The sequence below is a fragment of the Chiroxiphia lanceolata genome, chromosome 7, assembly GCF_009829145.1.
Source record: "Chiroxiphia lanceolata isolate bChiLan1 chromosome 7, bChiLan1.pri, whole genome shotgun sequence".
NCBI classification, from domain to species: Eukaryota; Metazoa; Chordata; class Aves; order Passeriformes; family Pipridae; genus Chiroxiphia; species Chiroxiphia lanceolata.
Window position 1 is genome coordinate 26,042,889 of NC_045643.1, and position 24,255 is coordinate 26,067,143.

Consider the following 24,255-nt stretch of genomic DNA (forward strand, 5'->3'; position numbering starts at 1 on the left):
GCATATTTTTTATACATGTATCTGTATATATATATATACACATGTATATGAGGTAATTTCAACCTGAACAACTGAATTCAGAAGCCTATCCAGAGTATAAATTATGGTCTCAGCTAATCAATTTTTAAAAGGCTCTGAATAAATGGAGAAAGGGGTAAGAGAGTGAAAACAATGGATAACTGTGATTCAGTATTTTTTGCAAGGGTTTACCAAGATCTTGTTTTCCTATGTTTAATTTTTTTCCATTATACCATTTTCATAGCCTTTTTATATTAGAATTTTTAACATTAAATTGATGTAAAACCAAATTCTTCCACTTTTGCTTTTCAACAGAAAAAAAATACTGTTTTGATAAATCTAAAAAAAAGTACTTATAATAATTCTGGACAAAAAATGGACAAATTGGAGAAACATTTCATATTCAGTGGAAAACACAAAATTAATACATTCTCAGAGGCTGTTTGTTCAGTGAAGAAGTTTGTGGTATTAATGACTCAGAATCCGTATTGGTTTAAACAACAACTCACACCACGGGGAAAATATACTAATAACACAAAATGGGGAGAACTCAAGCTGTGCTGTATTAACCAGTACATGCTACACATTCTTTGAAGTGGGTGCTGACATATGACAGTGAAAAAAACTGCTCTTTGGTTTACAGCCCTCAGTGAGGGTCTCGTGGCTCTACCTCAGCAATTATGGAAGCAATACCTACCCTCTCTGCACTTCACAAAAGACCCTATTTGTAACTCAAGATCATGTTATCTTGGGAAAAAATCATTTATGTAATAAGGAAAAAATGAGAGTCCCCAGTGACATGGTTCCTTTGAACATTGTTTACTCAGTGAGCCATCAAGTACCCACTTGTTTTTGTACCATACTACTCTGCTTCCATATACCTCTTTACAGTACAGCCATAATGACCAACAAATACTTCCTCCTTTTTACTCAATGGCATGAGTAAATGCCATTTACTTCCCCATGGCAATTATGCCACTTTTATATTCCTTTTTCTTTCTTAAAATTGTAACCCACTGCCCTAATTTTCAGAAATGGCAAACATGGTTGTGCTGGAAATCACAGTAGGTCAAACATTGCAGCAAGACAATCACCACTGTGATTTGCTACTGAGTAGCAAAGGTGCTGCCCAATGTTACTAAGACTCTCACTGAATTTGATTACAATTTCTGGTCAGGTCCTAGAATCCTTATTTAGAGCAATTATCCGAAAGTGAAGTAGTCCTGCTAATACCAGTGGACCAACTCCCTGGGCAAGATCTATTTAATCATAAAATCTGTCCCTCATTCCAGACTTATTTTGTTATTTTCCTATTTGGTTAGGAAAAGGGGAAAGAAAGGCAGCACTTTGCTGACAGTTTTTTCTCATTATTAAGCTTTGCTGCCAAGGTGCACTGCTTTCACAGAGTCCCAGGCTGAAGTAATTGCTTAAAAAAAAAAGAAAAAAACCAAACAAAAAACCAACCAACCAAACAAAAAAAACCAAGACAAACAACAAAAAAACCCCATGCAGCAGCATTTGTCTGTTTCTCTTAAGGAGAGAAATCACTCTGCTTCTGGAACAGCTGTTATCACAGTGCGCTCTGTACTTCATATAATTGTTAAGATATTCTCACAGATGACAATGAGTAGAAAGAAGGTAAATAAACATGGACTTTTGCTTCTTCTAGATTTAACAGGAGGCTAATGAACAGAACCACTGAGCTGCAAAGACAGAGTTATGCAATCACACACAACATTTCAGTAAAAGCAAAATCTTCATCAACCCTTTGAGAGACAGATTTGAGGATGGGTGTAAGGATTTAAAACCCAAACACTTTGAGATGCTGAGGAAGATTAAATCTACATCCAAACGAAAATTTTATGCCTCATGAATGTCTCTGTTGAAGGCCAAAAAAGGCTGAAAATATTATGAGTACTTGCATTCTCCTTTGCCAGCTCAGGCTGGGTTGTTTTCTCAATAAATTTCTGGCCAAGTGACAAGTTTCCTGAAAGATGCAAGTGAGATTTCAGCCAGTAACAGAAATGATGCGAAGAGCTGAAGGCATGCAGGTTAGGAAAAACAACAATAACAAACAAACAACCCAAACCAAAAATGCAGAGAAGATTATAGCTTACAGGGACAAATGACAAAACAGAAAACAGCAGCTTTGAATCTCCAGCAGTTTTGCTGAAGATGAACTGGATACCTGACCCTGATGAAACCAAAAAATTATCTCATTTCCTCTATTTTCTGCATTCCAGCTCACCTTTCAATTTGAAATTTCAAGCACCCTCTTGCTTTCAACTCCTTTTCCTCTTCCTCATTCCCCTTTTCCTTTCCCATTTTCTCTGTTTAGCCTAATTACTCTAGGTAAATTGAGATAAATAAGCCTTGCATTGCTTGAACAGACAAGTCTATGACATCGTTGCATGTCCTGCCACATCCTTACTCTGTACTGGGACCAGAAACCCGTCAGTGCCCGGGATTCAATTGCAAGTGAATAATGAACATGGATAAGCCACAGTGGGCTCCAACATGACCCTGCCTGGGCCAGAGGAGCAAGACCTGCTCAGTAGATGTCTGGATTTTTTTTCCTGTGTCGTAGGTATAGCCAGTAAGAATAATGGCAATAAGATGAAGCCATCATTTCTTGCCCTGACACTGTTCAGCCAGCTCCTATGTGTTCATTCTCATCCTCATTCACCAGTACCCTCTTACCCATTTCCACTGAAAGGTCATCTCATGAGGTGGCTCAATACAGTGCCCAGGAAAAGGTCTTTCATTCTTAATCAGTTCTTCTGCATAAGTATAAAAATAGTGAGAGTAAGTAGTAGTGCGTGCTGAATTAATGGGCTAATAAAGAGAAGATAAACCAGATCATGTCATTCCAGTTCTTGTGGGGTTCTCTGCACCTGCAGCAGACCAGCATTCCTCTAGGGCCTGAGGAAGACAATAGGAATGAGAGTTACAGCCACACTGTATGCAGCTAGTAACACAGCCCACTCTCTCAATGTCCTACTGAATCCCGCTAACATTATCTTATGAGCTAACTGCTTGAGGTGCCTACGTGGAATGGAGGAAAGAGTGGAAGAGATGACTGAGTTTATGAGTTTAGACAGATCATATGCTCTTCTTTAGAACTTACTTTTTAAAGCATTTTATAATGGATGTGAAAGGGCTACAAGGTAAGGAGAGAGTACTGAACTAAAACACCTTATAAAATATTGCGAGGTGAGAATAGTAGTTTATCACAGCAATTTTTGTTCTTAAATGCTATTTAAGATTTCATAGATGAAAGCAATTTCAAAGCATAGAAATAAGACTGCAAAGGACAGAGGGGAATAGTTGAAGCATCAAAGACTGTGAATGGTGCATCGAACCATAAACCAATCATTTCACCACAAGAAAACCTGGTATTCAATGATTATTCATGGAAACGTTGAAGTGAGAAAACAACTTTCATAGAATGGTAAAACTACATTATAAGCAACTATCCCAGGAAAGACTTCTAGGAAGAAACACTTTGTAGTTCTTTCTTTTACTATTATTTTTCAGGAACAATTAAGTCCAGATACAGCAACTGGTACAAAAGCTTTCCAGTTTCACCAAAATCAGAGTAGTCGTGCTGATTTACAATGAGTCAGCATCAAGCTGTTCACAGGAAGACAGAATGGTTAAGGTTGGAAACTGTTTTGTCCAGCCCTCCTCTTAAACAGATTCAGGATGTGAGAATTCCTCTGAGAAACTCTGACTGTCACTGAGACAGGCAAGAGAACCATCCATAGGTATGCAGCAACTGAAATACAGGCCTGAAGGATTGATTTTCAAAGGGGGTAAGAAAGAAAAATTAATTATATATTTGATCCATCTTGAGTTCTGCATTGTCACAGCTCAAGCTCTTGGGACAGGGCATGGATGAAGAGTAACAGAGGGACCCTACCTACAGCACTTTGCACCTCATCCACTCAGTGTGGTACACCATGGAGCTGTACAGCAAAGCCCCCAGCTCTGCACAGCTGCCAGGCTCAGGTACTCTCACCTGCCTACCAGCCTGGGCCTTTCACCAGGAAAGCCCAAAATATGTAGGGCTGCAGCCTGACCTAATAGTGGTCTGAAAGTTGGGGCATAACTAAGAGCAGGTTGATTGTTTATGAACACAAGCAAGCTGGAGTAAAGTTGAGTGGAATTAATATACGGATTAATCCAATTCTTGCAGGAAGCCATGGACAGCTTGCTGGATCCTGCCCATGACAAAATGCAACTTGATAAACTAGGAAAAGAAAATAGATAAAATGAGGACATTTGGGACATTTAATAGGAGACTGGATAAGTTGCAGAAAAACATGCTGTGGAAAGCAATCTTTGCTCTGTCCTTTGGGAGGAACTACATACGCTAATAACAGTTCTTCTCCTCTCTTTATTTTGAAAAGTGTCTGAGTAAAAATGGAATTACCTTACTCAACAGAACTGTTTCCTATATGTGCAGTTTTAACTACCAGCATTAATAATGAGAAAAGGATCCTTATTATTGCTTTCTCACCCCTTCTAACATTTCACCAATACAGTCACTAGTGACTGAAATGGAGTGTCTTCGGATTTGACAACCCTCCACAAAAAACAGATTAATTTTGTTTCCATTGCACTTGCAATGGCAGCTTCTAGGAATAATAAAAACTAGATTTGGGTATAGAGAATCTTTATCAGCCATATTGATTCATGAAGCAATGAGAACACACCTTGTCCTTCAGCTCCCAGGTTAACACAGCATGGCTGACAGTTAGAGAATAAAATCTATTTACACTGAGTGAATCTGACCAGAAAGTCATTAGGACAATGTCATTTCCACAGTGCACCTTTCTGAAGTGCAACTACTAACTGTTTCCTGTAAGTGGCTGGTAATAACTGAATTTCATAGCTTAGATCGATCTTAAAGAAATCAGAAAATATCATCAGTAAATATGCTGAATTTCTGAACTGGAATAAAAATAGAAAAACGGTCTTAATAGAACATAAATTAGAAGAGATAACATATTGCCAATCAGTTTGAAGCCCCAATCCCTAATTAAATAAATTAGAGGATTTTCCTAAAACTGATAATAGCACTCTCAGATGTTATTGGGATGGTGTTTCTGTTTTGGACAGAATCCTTTGGAAAATGAGACCACATCTCAAGTTCCCTGTAAAATTATTTGGTCAAATGAGCATCTTTGGTAAGAGGGAAATCCAGTATCATGCTCCATGCAGCTCTAGATAAAAAGCCAGAGGGCTTTTTAATTATTATTTTGTTGTTTTGGGTTCTTTTAATGGCAAAAAAGGAAGATATTTAAATAATGTTAAACACCTGTAAAAGTCCATGTGCAGAGTACACAATATATTTCCTGTCTTCTGTAAGACAGGTATTGTAAACCACCACAAAATGACACCAACACATAGAAAAGAGTTTAGAGAATAATATAGTCACATTTCTGAGTCTTGCACTAATTATGAGCCAGAAAGGCAGCCTGGACAAGCAGAGATGAATCATGCTCTAAGCCTCTCCTCCTACTCTTTCTTCACATCCCTACTGAATTGAAATCTCACAGGGCCAGTTGAACTGGATTATTTTTTGCTCCTAAAACGTGTTAGTTGGCAAAATACTCAGTTGTGTTTACTATGATCACGAAGTCCAGCACAGCAGTGGAAAGAGTCCAGTTTTAAGTTCTTTGTCAAAAAATCCTTAAACAACAAACAACTTGTTGAACTACATTCCAGTATCTTTGGGAGGCTACAAACATTACTGCAACTCATTAAACTTCTTTATAGTCTGATGTGTTACAACACATTACAGAGCAATGTTAAATAAATAAATGTTGATTTGACACTGCTTTCCACTGCAGAGCAATTCTGCTTTCCTCAATATTACAATTAATGTCAGCAGTTAATGTCTTAAGTGGTGGAATTGGAAATTCGGGTACAATAAACAAATGCAGTCAAATTTTAACTTAAAGATATACCCAAACTAAAGCATGGCATTAGTTCAGCTGTCCCTGTCTCAGGCTGCAATTACAGTTTTGTTGATCAGAGCAGCAGGGGCACCATTTGTCATCCTAAGGAAGGTTGGAGTGCTGTGAAATTGGGCACTTTGGAAAAATGCAGCTGTAGCAGAACATATGTATACGCAAGACCATGAAATGAACTGGCTCCAAGCCAGCACATAAAGAGAAAAACAAGACAATGTAAATGAAAAAATTCATAGAACACTGTACTCAGAAGATGCTCCTATTGATATATCCTGAACAGCCTTAAAGGTCAGGATGATAACAATCTGTCTTCTCTGTGGAATTGCTTAATCAATTTGCAGCTCTTTTCTTCAGTCTGTTAGCAACAGGTTTCTATCTTTCAACTAGATCTTCTATTTAGTTTTTGATATTTAATTGGTCTCAGGTTGCTGTGTATCTCTCTATACTGTAACAAACATGAGTGTGTATATATATTCCTACACAGACTGTACTGGATAGAATATGAACTGCTCAGCTATACTCAGCAGGTCTACTGTCACTAACAGAGATTATTATTCAGCTGAAGATGGTTTTCTGCTCCTACAGCTGAATGCAGAACTCAGCTGTAGCTTTACCACTGCGGTCAATACTGGAATGGGCAGAGGCTGCAGAAGAACGAGAACCATGCAACCGTGAGAAGTCCTAGTCCTTCCTCTCTTTCCAAAAGCAGAACAGGCCTATGTGTCTTCTGTACTTAATGGTGAGAAAAAAAATCAACATTGGAGCCAATCCATAATCTACAACCTTCATGAAGTAAAAATTAAGATCTTTGCATACAATGTAACCCTCTACCACAGGCCTTTCATCACAGCTGATGAGACAAATCTTTCTGTGGGCTGCATTAAGGCTGTGAATCAAAAGTCCACAAGATCATCACATACATTATCATCTTTCCTTCCAACAGTAAGGCTCCTTAAGAGTGTACCTTCCTCAAGCCAAGTATAGTCTAATACAAATCCTGTCAACTACTGGTTTGGAGAGATGCAGACATCTCTACCAGATGGTAATGCTTGGGTGGAAACAATACAGCTGAGGCAGGTAAGTCGTAAGCCTCTTTCAGATTGGCGTAGGATTTGGACAGGGTATACATTAATACATGTCATTAGAGTTCTTCAACAGCTGTACAAAAAATAAATGGCTCAATCACTTCCATATAACTCTCTACATCATTTACCTGCTTTCTTTCCAAGACATGGAGGTCCAGCGGGGCAGGCAATGAAGTCATGGATGATCAGACCCAAGACTCGTATTTAAAATAGGAATCTCTGAGGGGAAAACTTCTTTAAAAAATATATGAGAGCCACTGCCACCAACCTTTTCTCTCTACACATATGCCTGTATGAGTATGCACACCTCCCTAATAATGGAAGATTTCTACTCAGATTTACATTAAGGAATTTATAAATACAAGTTACATATTTATGGCTGTAATACACTCCTAAGGATTATGGTTTTTCTCCCATCTGAAGAGCAGAACAAATGCAAAGGCAAACATTACCCTGATGTATGCTTCATTACAGAACAGACTGCAGAAACAATCAGCAATAAGAAACCTCTTTTAAAGAAAAGTGGCAACTTCCCTCCCCTCCTCTTGTCTCAGTACTTTTTTTCTTTCTTAAGTCAAATAATGTTTCTCAATGTTGATGTTGTGCTTTGTATTTTCTTCCATCTGCATTCAACTGGTCAAGATAAGGTGCAAATGCCCAGAGATTTAGGTAAGAGTTGTTGGTATTATGTAAATTCAGAGATACAGAAAACTGACATGCGTAAATGAAGCCACCTCCTAACAGGGGAAGAAATGTTTTTGTCTTTAGGTTTCTTTTCTCTTCCATAGTTGAGTAAAGGTTTGAACCATACAGCTTTACTTTAAATGAAATACATAAATGATTCCCAAACAGCTGGCCTACTTAACACTACTATGTAAACAACTGTTCACATTCATGCATGCAAATAAGAACATCAGCTAGCAAGTCTCTTAGGCTCAGATTAGTCTTTATCAAGTCCTCCCAGAAAACACTGGGGTGGAGGCCAATGAGTGAGTGAAGTGGGAGGAAAGAGAATTCTTGAGCTTTTTTTGGAGAATTGATCTTTGGAGGAAAGATAGATGATGGAGAATACAAAAAAAACCCCCAACTACATACAGAAAACTACATTTTTCAATGTGTTTGCTTTAATGGAAGTTTTATTTCCGGTCTCTTTGTAGTGGTTTCCTACTTTATCAAATATTTTAGCAGCTTGTTTTGTGAATGGACTTTGTGGCAAATTTTTATTTTTATCCTCCTTTGAAAGTACCAGGGTACCAGATCTGCTCCTACTGAACTAAATGGGATTCTTGACATTGACATGACTGGAAACAGGCCCAGGCCAGCTGTATGCCTCATTAGATACACAATTCTATAGCACCCTCTAAAATTCTGCTGAACTCTCTCTTTCAAGCAAATAAAGCAAGTAAACTCAAAGGCCATGAAATGTCACTATTACATTTCAGCACTTAAACTGAGGCACCTGATGAATTAGTCATCTTCTTGCCAGGCATCTTAGAAAACTGCAGCCCCTGAGGGATTTCCTCTGGCCGTTACCACTTATTGCAAAGTCAAAGAGAGAAAGTTAAGGTTATTGTTTTGCCTGTGGAATCAAAATATGCTGAGAGTGCATGTTATTCCCCAGACTTAGAGGTTTATTGCGTTTCTAATTCACACCTAAGGTCACCATATGTCAAGTGAGTATGCATTCTGCTACCATGGCTACTACCATCATTTTAACACTAATGCTAAATAGTCCTAGATTGGAACAATATTGTCTTAGAAACAGCACAATTTAGTGCTCATAGCAGAAGACTGGTCTTCTGATTAAAGATTGGAAAGCCCAGTGGTTCCATCTTTAGGTTTGTCAGACTCTCCAAAATCATAAAAATGATTCGACCACTCTGGACCTTTGTTTTCACACCAGAATGTCAAAGAACTAAAAGCCCCGAACAAACAAAGTAAACAAAGCTAGTACAGCAGCAACTGGGTCTTCTCTATCGAGAAACATTAATAAATTAATCAATCTTTGATCAAATTTCATTTAGCATTTAAAAATACAATATGAGGTTTGAAATCAGTTACTTGTGACCTGACAGGATGAGACCATGATGGCGATGCTTCTTCTGCATAATTCAGTAATGTGAATTTGACCACACAATTGTCATTCCTTGTCATTTAAGGAGTCTCACAGTTAAGCAGCCATAATTGTCCTTTGGGTGTTATCTTAAATACATTAAAAAAGAAATTAAATGCTTTCACCACATTATAGTTGGGACATTTTTTCAGAGCTAATTTCTATGTCTGTGAATTATTCATAACACACTTCAAACAGGCTCTTCTGGATAAGGTAATTGACCTTGTCTGCATGAAGCACCCACTACCTTGCCTTGGGATAATTAAATCTACGATTTGGTCCATTATTCAAAGGTAATGTCTTTTCATTAGGTTAGGCAATATATTATCACTCAACTAGTCACCTAATTCTGCATTTAACATATTCAAGTTTTCACTGTTTTGTCATAGGTTACACTCATCATAGCAATATCTCACATTTAGTAGCAGTGTAACAGCAAGACAGCATTCTCTTGATAAATGGAAGCAGGACTTTGAGGACTACAATTTCAAGATTTACTTGCATATTTGCAACCTCAGTTGGCTTTGTTTTTTCTGTGGATAAAAGCAATAAAGGAGATCTACTCAGTAAAAACTAGTGTCAGGTCAAAACTCAGGTACAACTATTTTACCAGGTGTCAGTAGTTTTGGAAATTCACATATTATCCAGTGGAAACACTTATGTGCTGTAGAAAGATATGTTAAATTACATTCATTACACATATATGGCTTCCACAGAGTTTTATTTTGCTGTGTAGAGAAACTCTTGGTTTGCCTGCCATCCAAGAATGCAATTAACAATGCTGGCTGTTGCTTAGGCTAGCTCTGAACCCTTTTGGCCTTCCTTGTAACAGTCTATCATTAGGACTCAATTCCCTGCTACATATTCCCTCAAAAAATCTTGCTCAGTTAAGACCAAAGTAACTGATTAATTTTTGCATACGCATGGAGTGAAAACCTCTGACAGAAAGCTAAACAGTTGAGCACCCAACTCTCTCCTGTGCTCCAACTACTTCGAAACACTTCAGCAGAATAAAGCAGCTCTGAATCTATTTTAGTCAGTCACTGTCAAAGTCCTCCTGCATGAGTAAACCCTTGAGTGGCACAGCGATCTGGAGGAGCTCCTGCATCAATCCCTCTCCTGGCTACAGAAAATGGCCAGAGATGGTATTCTAATTTATATTGCACCACTCCAGTAACCAGGCTGAAAGATACTTCTCCACCCCCCTCTCCTCAATAGCGTGGGGGACACCTCTCTATTTTAGGAACAGAGTACTGTCTTTTTCAATCTATCAGTGCTTAAGTGTTTAGATGCTGATTGCAAATACTGCACTAACAACTATGAATGAACTTGTTAACTTCTCTACATATCTCAATTTTTAAAATGTTCCTGTATTTTGTAGTTTGTTTTAGACTAAAGTGGAATTTAATGAAAGATGTAATAACCAAGGAGTTAATCCAGCATCTTGCTTGCCTAAATCCTTATAAATATATTGAATCCAGTGGAACTGATCCTGCATATCTTTGAGCTTTGCAATTTTTTAGTCAAATCATTCATTATTGTAGCTTTTCTCACCCTGCCCATTAATAGAACGTTATGATTATGTTAGCTATTCAAAGCTTTTTAATCATGTTATACAAACACAATTCAGTCTATGAATTGTTTATCTTGATTAGACATTGTTTGAGTGTTCACTTAAAGTTATGAAGCATTGTTTTAGAGTAGAAATAAAGACAAGGGCATCAAAAAGACTTCAAGGGTGTTACAGTGAACACTTACTCTGAAGGCCTTTGGCTGAATTCCTATTTGCATGAATATTCAGGAACAATCTGTTCACTCCTCAGGAACAAAGAAAAAAATCTCAGTATCATGGTCCAGAGTAATATAAAAAAAAGGACTATGAAAATTGTGAAATTGAAATGAAATTCTGGTAGGACGGGCAGAAAATAGTTGACATTTATCAACTAAAAGAAAGTAGCCAAGGGAAATATTGTTCTAAGCAAGATTACCTGCAACTGGCCTGGCTGCTAAATCGTATTTCATAATGGTTGACTGCCTACCATTGTGTAACCACAGTTGTGTACTGCACATTGATGGCTCCTGTCGCTATAATATGGTTATGTTTACCCATTAGTTTCTGCTTTTGTGCCACAACCCAGTAACTATGATATTATAGTGGTTCTAATGGTCTGTTTCACTTTGTTCATTTACCTATTAATTTTGGCAATGGCATATTTCACGGAACATAAATTTCATCCTCTGAAAACATGAAAACCTGTAGTACAATATGGTCAGACAGATTCTGGAGCTTTGTACAGAAGTAAAATGAACTGTCCAGGGTGGCATTTTGTGAAGAACATACCTCCCTCTGGAGGCATAGGCTGTATCTAGGGTGATTACTTCAGCAGTAACAGGATGTAATTATTCACTCAATAAAATTCTGCCTCTATTAACTAGGTACTTCTAATGTTCTGCAGATTGACTGGTGGCCCTAGTGTGTCTCACAGAGGTAGTAAACAAAATGCAACACAATCTTTTTGTCTGAATTCAGAACACAAGTGTGCAGTGGGAAGAAAGTGACCTAGAAAAGTGTTGCTGCTTTGAACACGGAGACTCTGGGAAACAGGACCACAAAACAGAACTTGAAAAATGCTCATTGAGGGAGAACCTTTCCCTGCTTGGCGACAGATATTACAGTGGCAAAACAAATGGATCAAACTGACTTTTCACAGCCAGAAAAAATGCCAAAGGGAGCTGAAACAGAGCCTACTTCATAAGAAGACCACTTGTCCTAGAATCTCACCCTCTGATGTTACATTAGCTTTCAGTCATAATGATTTCTCTCCAAAAAACAACCCCTAAACTTGTGCCTCACAACAAAGTAGTTTCATGTGGATAAAATCTGAGAGCTTGAAATCACAGTGACATGGGAGGCAAACAAATGCTAATGTACAAAAAGCCTTTAGCTCAAAGCCAAAAAGAGTAAAACTACTGGTCTTACACTAGGCCTGACAATGATCCAGCTAGTTCATTCTTCCCCCAGTAGCAGAAGGGCAAGGCACAAGAGGTACCTGTATAAATCCCACACACTTCAGAGATGTTCATCCGGGAGGAAATACTCTTCTTAAGGTTATTTATGTGGCTGCATGAACTTGGCCAGTGGTTTTAGAGTGGTACATTCAAATTAATCTAATGGTCCATACCAGTTTCAGGCCAAATTGGCATCAGTTGCTGCTAACCAAGAAATCTACCTGCAGAGGAAAACTACATTGGTTAACCTTTCTAAACACTAATGTTAAAAAAAAAAAAAAAAAAAAAAAGAAAGTCTTCTTCTGGGACTTTTGAATTCTGCTCTTGAGTGCAAAGAAGGCTCTTGGTATTCCTTTGAGTCCTGGACAGCTCATGTGGGAATATACCCCTTGGCTAAATCAGTCTGAGCCTTCCTCCTATCAAAGGGGCTTGTTAAAAAAACAGGCTCAAAAGCTTTTTCCTTTTTATTCTCAAACTTTCTGGCCCAGCAGATATCAAAAAAGCTTCTCTAAAGAAGGTTTTTAAAGTGTTATTTTCTTTCAGGTCACCACATCTTTCTAGGTACTTGTCAACTTTCAGCAAAATCTAGTCCTCTGCAAATCAGTCCAAGTTGGGGGGATGTAAACAGTTTTCAAAAAAAACATGCTTCTTGGAAGTGGAAGAATTACACACCTTTGTTTCCCCAAGGTCTGGAGACATTTTCTCCAAGCTTGCTTACCCTTAGCAGACACCTAGAAGAGCTATTTTTATGCTTCCCTTTAACACCAGAAAGTTCATATAAGAGTAATTTAATGTTTTACTTTAAGAAGGTTTTTATTCCACTGCTATTTGAATCCCAAGCATGAAGTAATCTCAAAATACAGCCTTCAGCTGATCCTCATTGTTTCTTTTCTCCTGTCTTTGCCTTCACACTTTCAAATACAGAAAATTCATTTTCCATAGGTTAGCTTCACACTGTAATGGGGTAAAATTCCTGGGCTTCAGATTAACAAGTAATGAATCTGAGCTCTAACTTAATCTATACAGAGTAAAAACGTGACTCCTTTTTCCATGTGCTTACATTTTCTTTTCTCCTATTTGCACTATATCAATAAGTTATGCCACTGATCATTTTGTGTATAGCCTATTAACACCTCTCTTTTCCTGGATAGGTCAGACCAATTAAAACAAAATCAAAGCATAGGGGTTCCATCCCATCTGATTTTCCACAAGTGCCTTGCTGGGAATGTACTTTAAAACAGGGGTCAAATGAACTAAAAACAATCATAAAACTGAGAGTTTACAGCCCCAAATGCATTTCTATCCTAAAAAATAATGTAAATAGAAATGTAAATCACTATTGCTCCATTCATGTGGCATAATAGTAGAAGAGGTCAGCTGAGCACTCTTCCACCTCTATGACTTACATCTGCTATTCTCCAGAATCAGAAGATTCTATGCACTCACCCAAATTTGACAGAGAAATTAGTTTAATGTCAGTAAGACAGTCTGAGTCCAAGATGCTCAAAGTAAGACAGCTGAAGGAAGCAGACAAAGGGAAGTGTGATGAGAACACACTCCCCACTGTGGCTCTAATGAGGGAGAAGGAACAATTTTCTGCTCAGGCAGCAATCCTGCTTTCTTTCTTGGATGGTGGACAGGTTGCTGTCATAGCTAATGACTCATTAATATAACAAACCATGGATTAGCTGTTTGTTTCTAGTCACCATTATTTATTAATTGTAAACAATATGCTGAGTCCTGCAAACTAAAAAAAAAATAAATAAAATACTATCACTGCTCACGATTAAGTAAATGCTGGCTGGAACAGCCTGAAATAATTCTGTAATTCTTCTCTTCCTCAAACTCTGTGGATGAATAGTTTATACAACTGAGTTTGTCAAGCCAGGGGTATAATTAAGACACATTTGGTTCTGGCATATATGTGTGTGTCATAAAACTATCCATTTCCAAACTCTCATTTGGACTGCAGAATTCCCTGAACTCAACACTTTGTCATTGCCCAGCTGGGAGCACTTCACTATCCCACAGGTGTCACGAGCTGATCAAAAGATATTATCAACTTTACTCCAAACCAGAGGTTTTTGAGATCAAAAGTCCCAAACTAACAGGTTACAGAGGTTAAGTAAACACCTTGCAGCATCAGTTCACAGCACTGACTTCCTTGCACTGCCACCAATAATAGTGCACACAATGAATTCCAGAATCCAGGCTCAAAATCTCTTATCTACATTTATATTACATTTACCTGTCCTATGTGCCTTCATTAATACCCCTAGTCAAGCTTCCTTTATATTGGAAAAGATCATTTCCATGTCAGTAAAACATAGTAGATCTATTCAGTTTGAAGTGACAAATTTCTTTTGTAAATGAACCATAGGTCTTTTAAAATAAAATAAAAATTAAAAAAAAATTAAAAACTGTTTTTCCAAAACTGCTCCTTAGACTTACAAAAAAAAAAAAAATTCAAGGGATGAAAACAAACAAACAAACCACCACAAAAAGCAAAAGAAATGTCCAGCATCAGCAGAATGAAGGATGTATTCCATAGAAGTAAACAGGAGTTACCCATACAAGCTCCTTCCTCACTACTCTATCAGTCCCCACTGTGAGAAGCATTTTTAAACTCACCTGACACATTGTGTCTAAAGAAAACACAGATAATGGTGCTCTAGTGTTCATTGGAGTAATCCTGGGAGACTCATATCCTTTTCGTGTCACTCCAGGTACCATTATAAGCCTGCCCTCTCCTGCAGAGGGGTTCAAAGAGGGAACACAGTTTCCTTCCACCAAGTTAGAATCCATTCAGTGTATGACTGAGCAAGGATTTCTTCTCATGCTTTTCATGGGAAGAAATCCTTCATTTGGCATCTTGGCTGCATTTCCCTCTCAGAGAAACACAACAGGACTGCATGAGAAGTAGCGCAAGTAGCTGCTATTCCTTCCCTGGCAGATATAGCATACCATACCTCACTGCCAGTCTGGAAAGATTGTATAGGGCAAGGGAAAGAAAGGGTCAGAAATGGGAATAATGATATTTCCATTGCTCACAGATGCATGCATGCAGGATGCCAAGTTACCTCCCTCATGAAACAGGTTTTTTATTCTGCTTAGACTACCTGCATTTTAATCAGCTGCACACTAAAACCAACGTAGCATCTTTAAAAATGGCCTCTGCATCTCTCCCTCCAAATAAGGGAGTATGTGGCATTGCTATGGCGAACTCTGTTCAAAAAGTCTCTAAATATAGCACAAGTTATCTAAAACAGTGCTTGTGAGAGAAGCTGTCAGCACTGCCATTTCGGAGGGGAGAGACAAGGTATAGTGATGGACACACAGATGGCAAGTCAGTCATTCTCAAGAAAGGAATCCTACTTGCTCAAGAATAATCACTGCACCTACCAATATAATCTACACCTACCACCTATCCACCACTCCTTTCAACATGAGCCACTTTTTGAGGGCGGACTGCCCTGTTCTATGTTATTTTGTGCAATGACAAATAGTCTTCTGGTAATGCAATAACAATTTAAAGTTATTTTGTGCAAGAACAAATAGTCCCCTGGTAGTGCAATAGCAATTTAAAGTCCCTGGAATGATAAATTGGAAATTATACTTAAAAGGCATAAAATAATAGTGAGCAAAACCCCATTGGTAAATGATGGTTTGTTATGGGTCATCTGAGATCACCTCATGATACATCTATGTAAAATGATTCATCAGAATCCAGGTTTCACACTCCTTTCTCCGTAAAGATTTACACTGCTCTAAAAAGTGGTGCAAACCACATCTCAAAAACTGTGGGCACTTCAGTTGAAAAAAATATTAGACCTAGTGAAAGTCCAAGAAGAGTAAGAGCACTGTAAAAACACTGGATGAGCAAAAAACTCTCTTTCACTGCATACTGCAATATAAGAACTCACTGCACTGAGCAAAATAGCAGCCAAAACCACATTAAAAGCCCCACAAATGTAGTTCTGTGAAACAGCAAGTGAGGAACTCTTGGAACTTGCTTTCTTAAGAGGCTGCAGAGGCAGGTAACATAATAAAGTTCAAAATGTGATTAGACAAGTTTATGAAAAACAGATCCATAAAGGGATACTAAAAGGGATTGGCAATAGCATAAACTCTAATGCCCTTAATTGAGCAATGGTGGGTGATGGGGACATATTGAGGGATGTGCTGAAGACACTAGACTTGTGTACTCACCTTAAGCTGCATCTCGCCAGCAGCCTCTATTGGAGGTAGCACCCTGAAGGACATTTCTTAGCAGCTTTGACATCACTGGCCTCATATGGGACTAAGGAGGGAGTGTGCACAGACAGAGCTCTAGCAACATATAGGGCTAGAGCTTGAAAGAAATTGAACTGTCTGAGCAGCAGAATTAAATCTTAAGCCTAAATTCAGAAATTAGGACGTGTTCCCGGCTGTGAGGTAGCGCTACATCTTTCCCTCTAATAGGGAGTTACAAAATGCAAATGCAGTGGTTCACCAGTGAGGGCTAACAGCTGCCTGACATAAGGGGTCACAGAGCTGGTGATGGCACATGGTGCAGCTTGACACTGAGATACGGGACTAGCTGGGAGGGGAAAGGGGAGAAGAGGAGACGGAAACCTGGGCACAAGTCATATAATAGTGGTACTTGACAGACCATAAGAGGGACAGGTAGGAAGATCAGGAAAGAGGTGAGTAGCTTAGGGGGGATGCTTGAAATCTAAGCCTGAGGTGACATGTTGTGGTTATTCTACTAGAAACAGAAAAATAAGGAAGAAGGCAGGAAAACCCCACCACCTACAAACATTCCTATTTATTTGATTTTGCTCTAGGACTGATCTTTTCTCAGTCCCTGCCTACACAAATGTACTCTGAACTTGACAGACTGTCAGCCAACTATTGTAAAGCAAGCTATCCTGCCACTGATATAGCCATCAGTGCTAAGTCCTTGATAAGGTGGATGTGAGGCAGATTCACAAATGTTAAGCATTTGAATACATCTACTGCTTCCAGAAAACTGAGCAAATTCAGTCAGATCCAAGGGTTTACTCAGTTAATAAAGTGTTTTCATACCTTCAAACATCTTGTATGTTAACAGTTTAATAAACATGCATGGGCACACAAGCATCTACCCTTGCACACATACTCTTTTCCTAGGTATTGCCTGAAATGCTCCATAAAGAAAGGAAATCAAAGACCTAAGGTGTTACATTTCTTTTCATAGTCTCGGAACACAGACAGAACATTTAGAGGTAGCCCAAGCTTCCTGCCCACCCCCCCTCTTCTCCTCCTAGCTTGACTTGGTCTCTGCATCTAAGGATAAGGTGGTGGTAAAGTCTGCAATCTTTTCCTAAGAGTGTGGATGACTTTCCTAATTAATGCCAACTGTCAGATTTGCTCTGGTTGTGTGTCTCTCTAACAGATATAGAAAAGTCACGAGAAACTTGCAATAACCGGTCATACAAGTTTCATTTGCCAGCACCATAAGAAATCCAGCTATTTCTTTGATGAACAGACATCTACTCTGATGTTCACAAACCTTCTTAAAAATCTGTCTGATGGCAGAGATGTACAAAAATGTAGTTCAGGGCAATTTAATTTTTGCTTTCAAAGACATGCTTGCAGCTAAACCATACTATGACAGTGAGAATTGATAAGGCTGTTCCAGACAGCAGGAGGTGGAGATGAGTAAACTCCTTTGCCAACTGCCAGACTGCATGTCTGACACGCTGCAGATGTAAATCCAAGTAACTCAATGGGGATACTACGCTCAATCACACCCACTGGGAATGTGCCTGTCTTTTCAGGGCAAGAGAGAATATAAAGAGAAGAAAGACAAATTCCTTGATATAAACTGGAACACCTTTATGTAGTCCAGAAGCCTTCCTGGGTTTCTCTCTGAGGCAGTCCTGCGTGCCTTGCTTGTCCCTTTCCCCCATGTCAAAGCTGTGAAAGCCAAAATTACTATGTAACAGCATGCAGCTTTTTTGGAGAGCAACACTACCAATGCAAGAGGAAAGAGAAATCTTTTTATTGCTTCTCTGTGAAACATGATAGTGTTTAGGTCCGGAAGGCAAAGATTTGGTGTGTTGGTGCTATCAGCTGAAATATCCTAATCATGTGTTCCATCTCCTTGAGAAATAAAACAAAACAAAACAAAACAAAACAAAAAAAACCCAACACCCCAAATGAAAGGAAGCTTAGAAATGGATTAGATTTCTTGAAGGAAGGGGAAATTTTATAGCTTTTTGTCAAGATCAGATGTACCTCTGGGATATGCCTTTCCACCAAGCATTCACCACTGGGCTCAGTCCAGAGGTATTAGTGAGGGGTGATATTGAGCAAACTGGACTAGGTCAGGTAACGTTTCTTTCTGGCCTATGAAAGCAATATTGTCATCAATACATGTACATCGTATACCAGCTTCTGAAGGAAGATCTGAAGTGTGGTTTATTAACTGCATTTACACATTATGGCAACACAGAGAGAATGTAGTGCTTCAGGCATTCAAAAGCCTAGGCCAAATCAAGAAACAAAACCTAAGAGTTTTGATCTTTGTTCTGTTGCTCTGACCCCAAATCAAACTCCCTCCAGTCATTTCTGGGCATAAACAACACAGGTGAGAACCTTCTGCAGCGAGTCCAACAAAATACCCTAAAGTTATTCACACTTGTAGCTCATATTCAACTTTAGGAGCAGAAATTCTTTAAGTCTTAGAGCTCTTCAAGACACCTGGGTCTCTAGGCTCTTCTATAATATACTAGCAGTTCACCTTAAAATTAACATCAATTAATAGAACTTTTAAGACTTTGAGGAAAACAATGCCTAACATTTAAAAATACTTAATACTAAGCTAAGAACAAATTGCCCTTATTTTGTCATTTCAAGGACTGAAACAATTTATTTTTGAGCATGTTCCACAACTTGCCAAACTTAAAGCATTAGACTACTGAGAAAGCTCAGGATAAAAAATCAAAAAATTGTAAGTGTAATTATAATGTATACAAAAGGAAGAAAAAAAGAGTTAAAAATGGCACTGTCTGCCACATGCGCAGCAGCGGCTTGTAATTTTTTATTATTATTATCTCTCAGATGAAGCTGTTGTAAAGAGTAATGAGTTGTGCAACTCTTGTGTGGCCAACTGTCAGGACCACAGTGGCACTACACCAACTGCAAAGGCGCAAGTCAGAATGCTGGACACCATCCCCACGCCCTCTCCTTTGAAGGATCTGAGTCACAAATTTGGTCCTTGACAAGTGGAGAACAAGCTGCCTCTCAGGAACCATCTTAACCAGTCTGCCTGTTGTTTGATAACTTTAGGCCTGAAGATGGACAGTTTGCATATTGTCAATTTACACAAGATTATCATTATTTTTTTTTACTAAGGTTTGGATTCTTAAGAAGCATCCCTAGCTTTAGAGAGGTCCCACATTCAAGGGGTGTCTCAAAACACACTCAGAGTGTATGTTCCTGCATACACATGACCAAATACCTCACAGAAATGTGCAAAAATCAAAACACATGCAGACCTGCTCTAATACTAGTCATCCATAAAAAAACATTTCAGAAATAATTCCTGTGGAATTTTATCTTTATAACATGTCAGTTGAGGTGTGGGATACAGAAGTCAGCAACACTGAAACCATGTGTAAGACATCAATTACCCCTCTTTATGAGCAGGTATGCCTGCATTTTGTTTTCCCTTTGTGCTCTACCCTGGATGCTGATATTAACATTTCATTCTTTAAAAAAAAAATAGCAATACAAGTAGTTCTTGGCTGGTAAAACTGATAATAACAAAAGACATAACTCACAGCTTTTAAAAATAAACTGACTGTAAGGCATCTGATTACTGGATACATAAACATTCAGTGTTATAGTAACTTTTTTGAAACCAGGAGAGTTTTTGATGCATCTCATTAGGCAATGTGTTTTTAACACAATAGGAAATCCCATTGCAAGGTCCCCTTCAGGCTTTCTGTGGGATGTCTTCTACACTACTAACAAATGTAAGAGTTGCTAATAATCAGAGAATCACCAGGACCATACAGACATTACAAGTAACCAGAGGAGATTTTGAAGACAGCCGGAAGCCTGCCCTTAATTTCATTCATCTCTCTGGATAAGCAAAGGTAAAATCCTGACATCAAGACAGAGCTGAGTAGAAGGCAGACATTCTGAGTAGCCACTGGAAATTTGGTACTGCAGAGAAACACAAATAGATCAGACCCTCTGCTTCCTTTTTCTGCTGCATTAAGTCAGGGCAAAATATATATTCCTGCTATTGCAAGGGCAAAGATAGCTTTAGCTCAGAAACTGTACTACCAAACTGTACTTAAACATCATTTTCAGGGCTGTGGGACTCAGAAGAGGGTACACACCTCCCCTTCATAACTTTAATAGTCTGGAAGCATTTGGGTGCTTTTTATATTTAATATAAAGATAGAAACAGTAAATTAATAAGCACATTTCTTTGCCAACAGCTAAATAAAGTTTTTGTGGTTTCTAGGCAGCACTTTCCATTGTAGAAGTTTTCAGGGTCTGTGCACACATGAATTTAGGGACTGGAAACTCCCCTGCAGAGCCCGTACACTCTTGCACCAGAGGACAAGCACTGCACAAAAGTATCCAAGAAATTAAAAGGTTTTTCACTCCATTCTGCATTGCTACTATTAATTTTGTGTTTGTTTGGTTGGTTTTATTTCTTCTCCTCACTTGCAGGTGGCCTGTACCTGCTGTATAATCAATAAGAGTTAAGAAGGAAAGATTTGGGATGGTGGCACTTACTCGGGGTATTCAGGAGACGTGACTTTTTGCAGTGGTAGGCTGCCTCCTGCTCGCAGTTCTCTGCACTGCTTATCACGGCTTCCAGCTGCTCTGCGCTGCTGTTGTAGTTGAAGGACATGGTGTACGGCTTCTCCCGGTCAGCTCCTTGGACTCTGGTTAGCCCTGTGCTGTTGTGCTGCACTGTAGTCCAGATCTTATCTTCTGTTAAATGAAAAATGATTGAATGGGAAGTTAAAAGCCAAACCCTTTCAACAAGCTGGGAACAAAAACCCAATTGAAATCCAATGCTTTACTGCATTGGAGAGAGCATCAGCAGGACCCTGGGCTCCAAAATGGTTACTCTGTGATGAAGACCAATAGGTCTTCATTAAAGGTCAACGTGACCCACAGAGATGTTTCTCCCTGAACCAACTCAAACAAACACTACAGTGCCTGCTGAGCAAGAGAGAAAGTACAAGCTTCCCGGGAACCACAGGAGATCTTCAGCATCTTCTACTGCCAGGTATCTGAATAAAATTAGATACCTTTCAGCTGCATTTATCCCTGAGAGAAAAGACATAATAGTATGGCTCATGGGGGTGAGAGTCATCTTTTGCAAACATATCTGTATCTGAGAGAACAGCCCACGCTGTTGTAATAACAAATGGAAGTAGAGAACTGCAGCTGATGACCTTGCACAAAATCACCACAAGCAGAAAGCAGTTTCTTGCCAGAAAGCTAAAACTGAGAGTATGTTCTTACCGCCCAGTTGGAAGTCAGATCACTCATTTTACTCAGTTCTGATTTTTCTACATATAAGTTGAATGATGTCCTACTTGGATGATGGTACAGAACACCATATGACTCGGCATCTGTAGTTAACTGTAAATATTGATGCTTTACCACGCTGGTGAGCCCATTCTCATTTCCTTCATTGCATTTACTGGCAGAGCAAGGCATTTTGTAAGCGAGAGAAAGTAGAATGTAGGCTTAAGCACAACCTGCACCCTTACAACCTAGGTCACGACCAGCATTGGGGTTGGCATGATAATGAGAACATCACACTTAGGAGCATTCAGCTTAGCAGGTAGGCTTTTCCTCAGCTGGTTCTGGGATAGCAATGGGCAAGGTAGCAAGGACAACTTGAACGTCTGGTTTTTGAGCTGGCCTGGAGTTAAAGGCAAACTCTTCAACAAGGATTCACAGGACTGAACCCTGCATGTGCCCCACACTATTCCTAAGAGTCACATCCAGTAAATTCCCTCTTTATCAAAGACCCTACTTGCCTAGGGAGGATACAAGATATTGAGAGGGCAAAAATTTAAGGCAGTAATTTCTAATCACCTGATGAGAGGGAGATTTCAATCTCACTTGCAGAAACATACAGACAGTTACAGAGGAAGAGGCGAGATTGAGGTAAGAGATTTCTATTTTGTTATTTAAGCTTCATCTTTGAAATCCTAGATAACACTGAATAGGATCTTTTCTAAGCTGATCTTAAAAACTGTGCATTTAAGAATTCAGATGGTTTTACCTGGACTGAGTTCTTGCAGAGCATGAGCTATCCAGTCACTCCCCAATACACTGGCATGATGAGCCCAGTAGCTCTGTGGCCACTGCAAGGCATTGCAGTCAAAGTAACAAATATCGGACAGATTAGTTCAACAGAATGCTAATAGGTGTATAAAAATCCTAAATGGACTATCTGTGCAAAGACACTGAGATGATTTAATGAATTGTCATTATGGAGGCATTCAGATGACAAGCAAATAACAACAACCATCTGGAGACTATTTAAAGAGGTTTGTTTCAAGACATGGCTGTGAGTTAGAGAGAAATTAACTGGCATTAACTGTAAGAACAGTTTACACAGAGTAAACCACACATTCACTCACAACCTTCTCATAATTTCTGTCATGGTAGACAGAAAGTTTGCTCATAGATCTGCAATTCTGTGGTTCTTATTGCCTTCAGGATGCTGCTTGTGCATCCTTTGAATTTGAGCTCAAAGAAACATTGTTGCAATGTGTGATACACAAAAGTTAGATTAAAGTCATAAGAAATACTACAATTTATTGCTTGTAATGCCTGTCTCAGTGGTTGTAATCACAGCCAACACTTTACCCTCTACAATCCTGCACATATATTGCTTCCAACACAATATAATTCAATGACTTTGTAACAGACATCTTGTACATCTTAAAGTACTGATTCTTATCAGCCAGTCTCTCTCTATTCTTTTGTTCTCTCGAGGCAATATTGACAAGAACAGAGTAGATTTTTCAGAAGCAGTTGAGGATGAGTTAACTTTCCTCTCACTGAAGCTGGTACAAGTTTAACCTCTGCCTTAACTGAAATATCTACCAAAAAGACAAACACTAAGTTGTTGATAATGTGAGGCATAAAACCAGGAGATGATGGAATAAACTGGTTGCTAAATTCCAGGTGAACAGTCAGAAGCACTTCCCTGCTGAGAGTTCTTAACATAATTTTAAGAAAATGCAATGCAAATCAATGCTTACAATAGTGGCTACAGTGCTGCTCAGGAAGAACAGCAGCCTAAGGCTAGAGTTTCTATGGTTAACACTACTGTACTTTCCAGGCTGTGCACCGATAAGGTGCCATGTGGGTACCTGAAAAGTCAAAAGCATCAACATCTAGTAATTTAGAAGCAAAAAAGGGTTACTAGGAAAAACTTACTAAAATAGCATAGCATAAAACTGTCTCCTCAAAAAGTGTTAGAAATTTAATTAATTGACATGTTTGAAATGAGATTGGACAAGATATCAACAGATATATTGTTAGCAGCAAGCACTCATTAACAAGTGTGTTGAACAGGCAAGGCAACAGGTCTTACTCATATTTTCCTCTATGATTTTTCATTAATTTTCACAGTCTTGTTATCATTACAGCTGCACTCAGCTGTCCCTCTGAGATCTAAACTTTGACATTCCAGAACTGCATTTAGATCTTTTAGAAATAAGCTAACCTGTTTTCCATCTTCCAGTTTATACAGGGAAAAGGAAAAAACAAATTAAATTTCTTTCTGTGCTCAAAGTAATTGTGATTTAGCAAGTACTTCAGAATGGAGTTAAAAAAAGTTATAGCAGATGAAAAGAATCCTGTAGTTACATTTCAGAGATTTCCTAATCTACACATGCCTGATCTGTTATGCTTAAAACTTCCACAGATTAGATCTATGCTTTGCTAGTCACTTCAAAGTTTCCCTCTTTGCTTCATCTTTGAAGTAAAAGTAACCATCAGTTCAGCTTCTCAAAAAAGATCTATG

At 38.7% G+C, this 24,255-nt stretch overlaps 1 protein-coding gene across 1 annotated transcript in view; it reads right to left on the reverse strand.

The window, feature by feature from the left end:
* CNTNAP5 (contactin associated protein family member 5) overlaps positions 1 to 24,255 on the reverse strand; it is a 290,138-nt gene that overhangs the window by 66,604 nt on the left and 199,279 nt on the right. Inside the window, exon 13 of the mRNA XM_032692890.1 lies at positions 20,988 to 21,188. Within this exon, the coding sequence (XP_032548781.1) occupies positions 20,988 to 21,188 (201 nt within the window). The remainder of the gene's footprint in view (positions 1 to 20,987; positions 21,189 to 24,255) is intronic.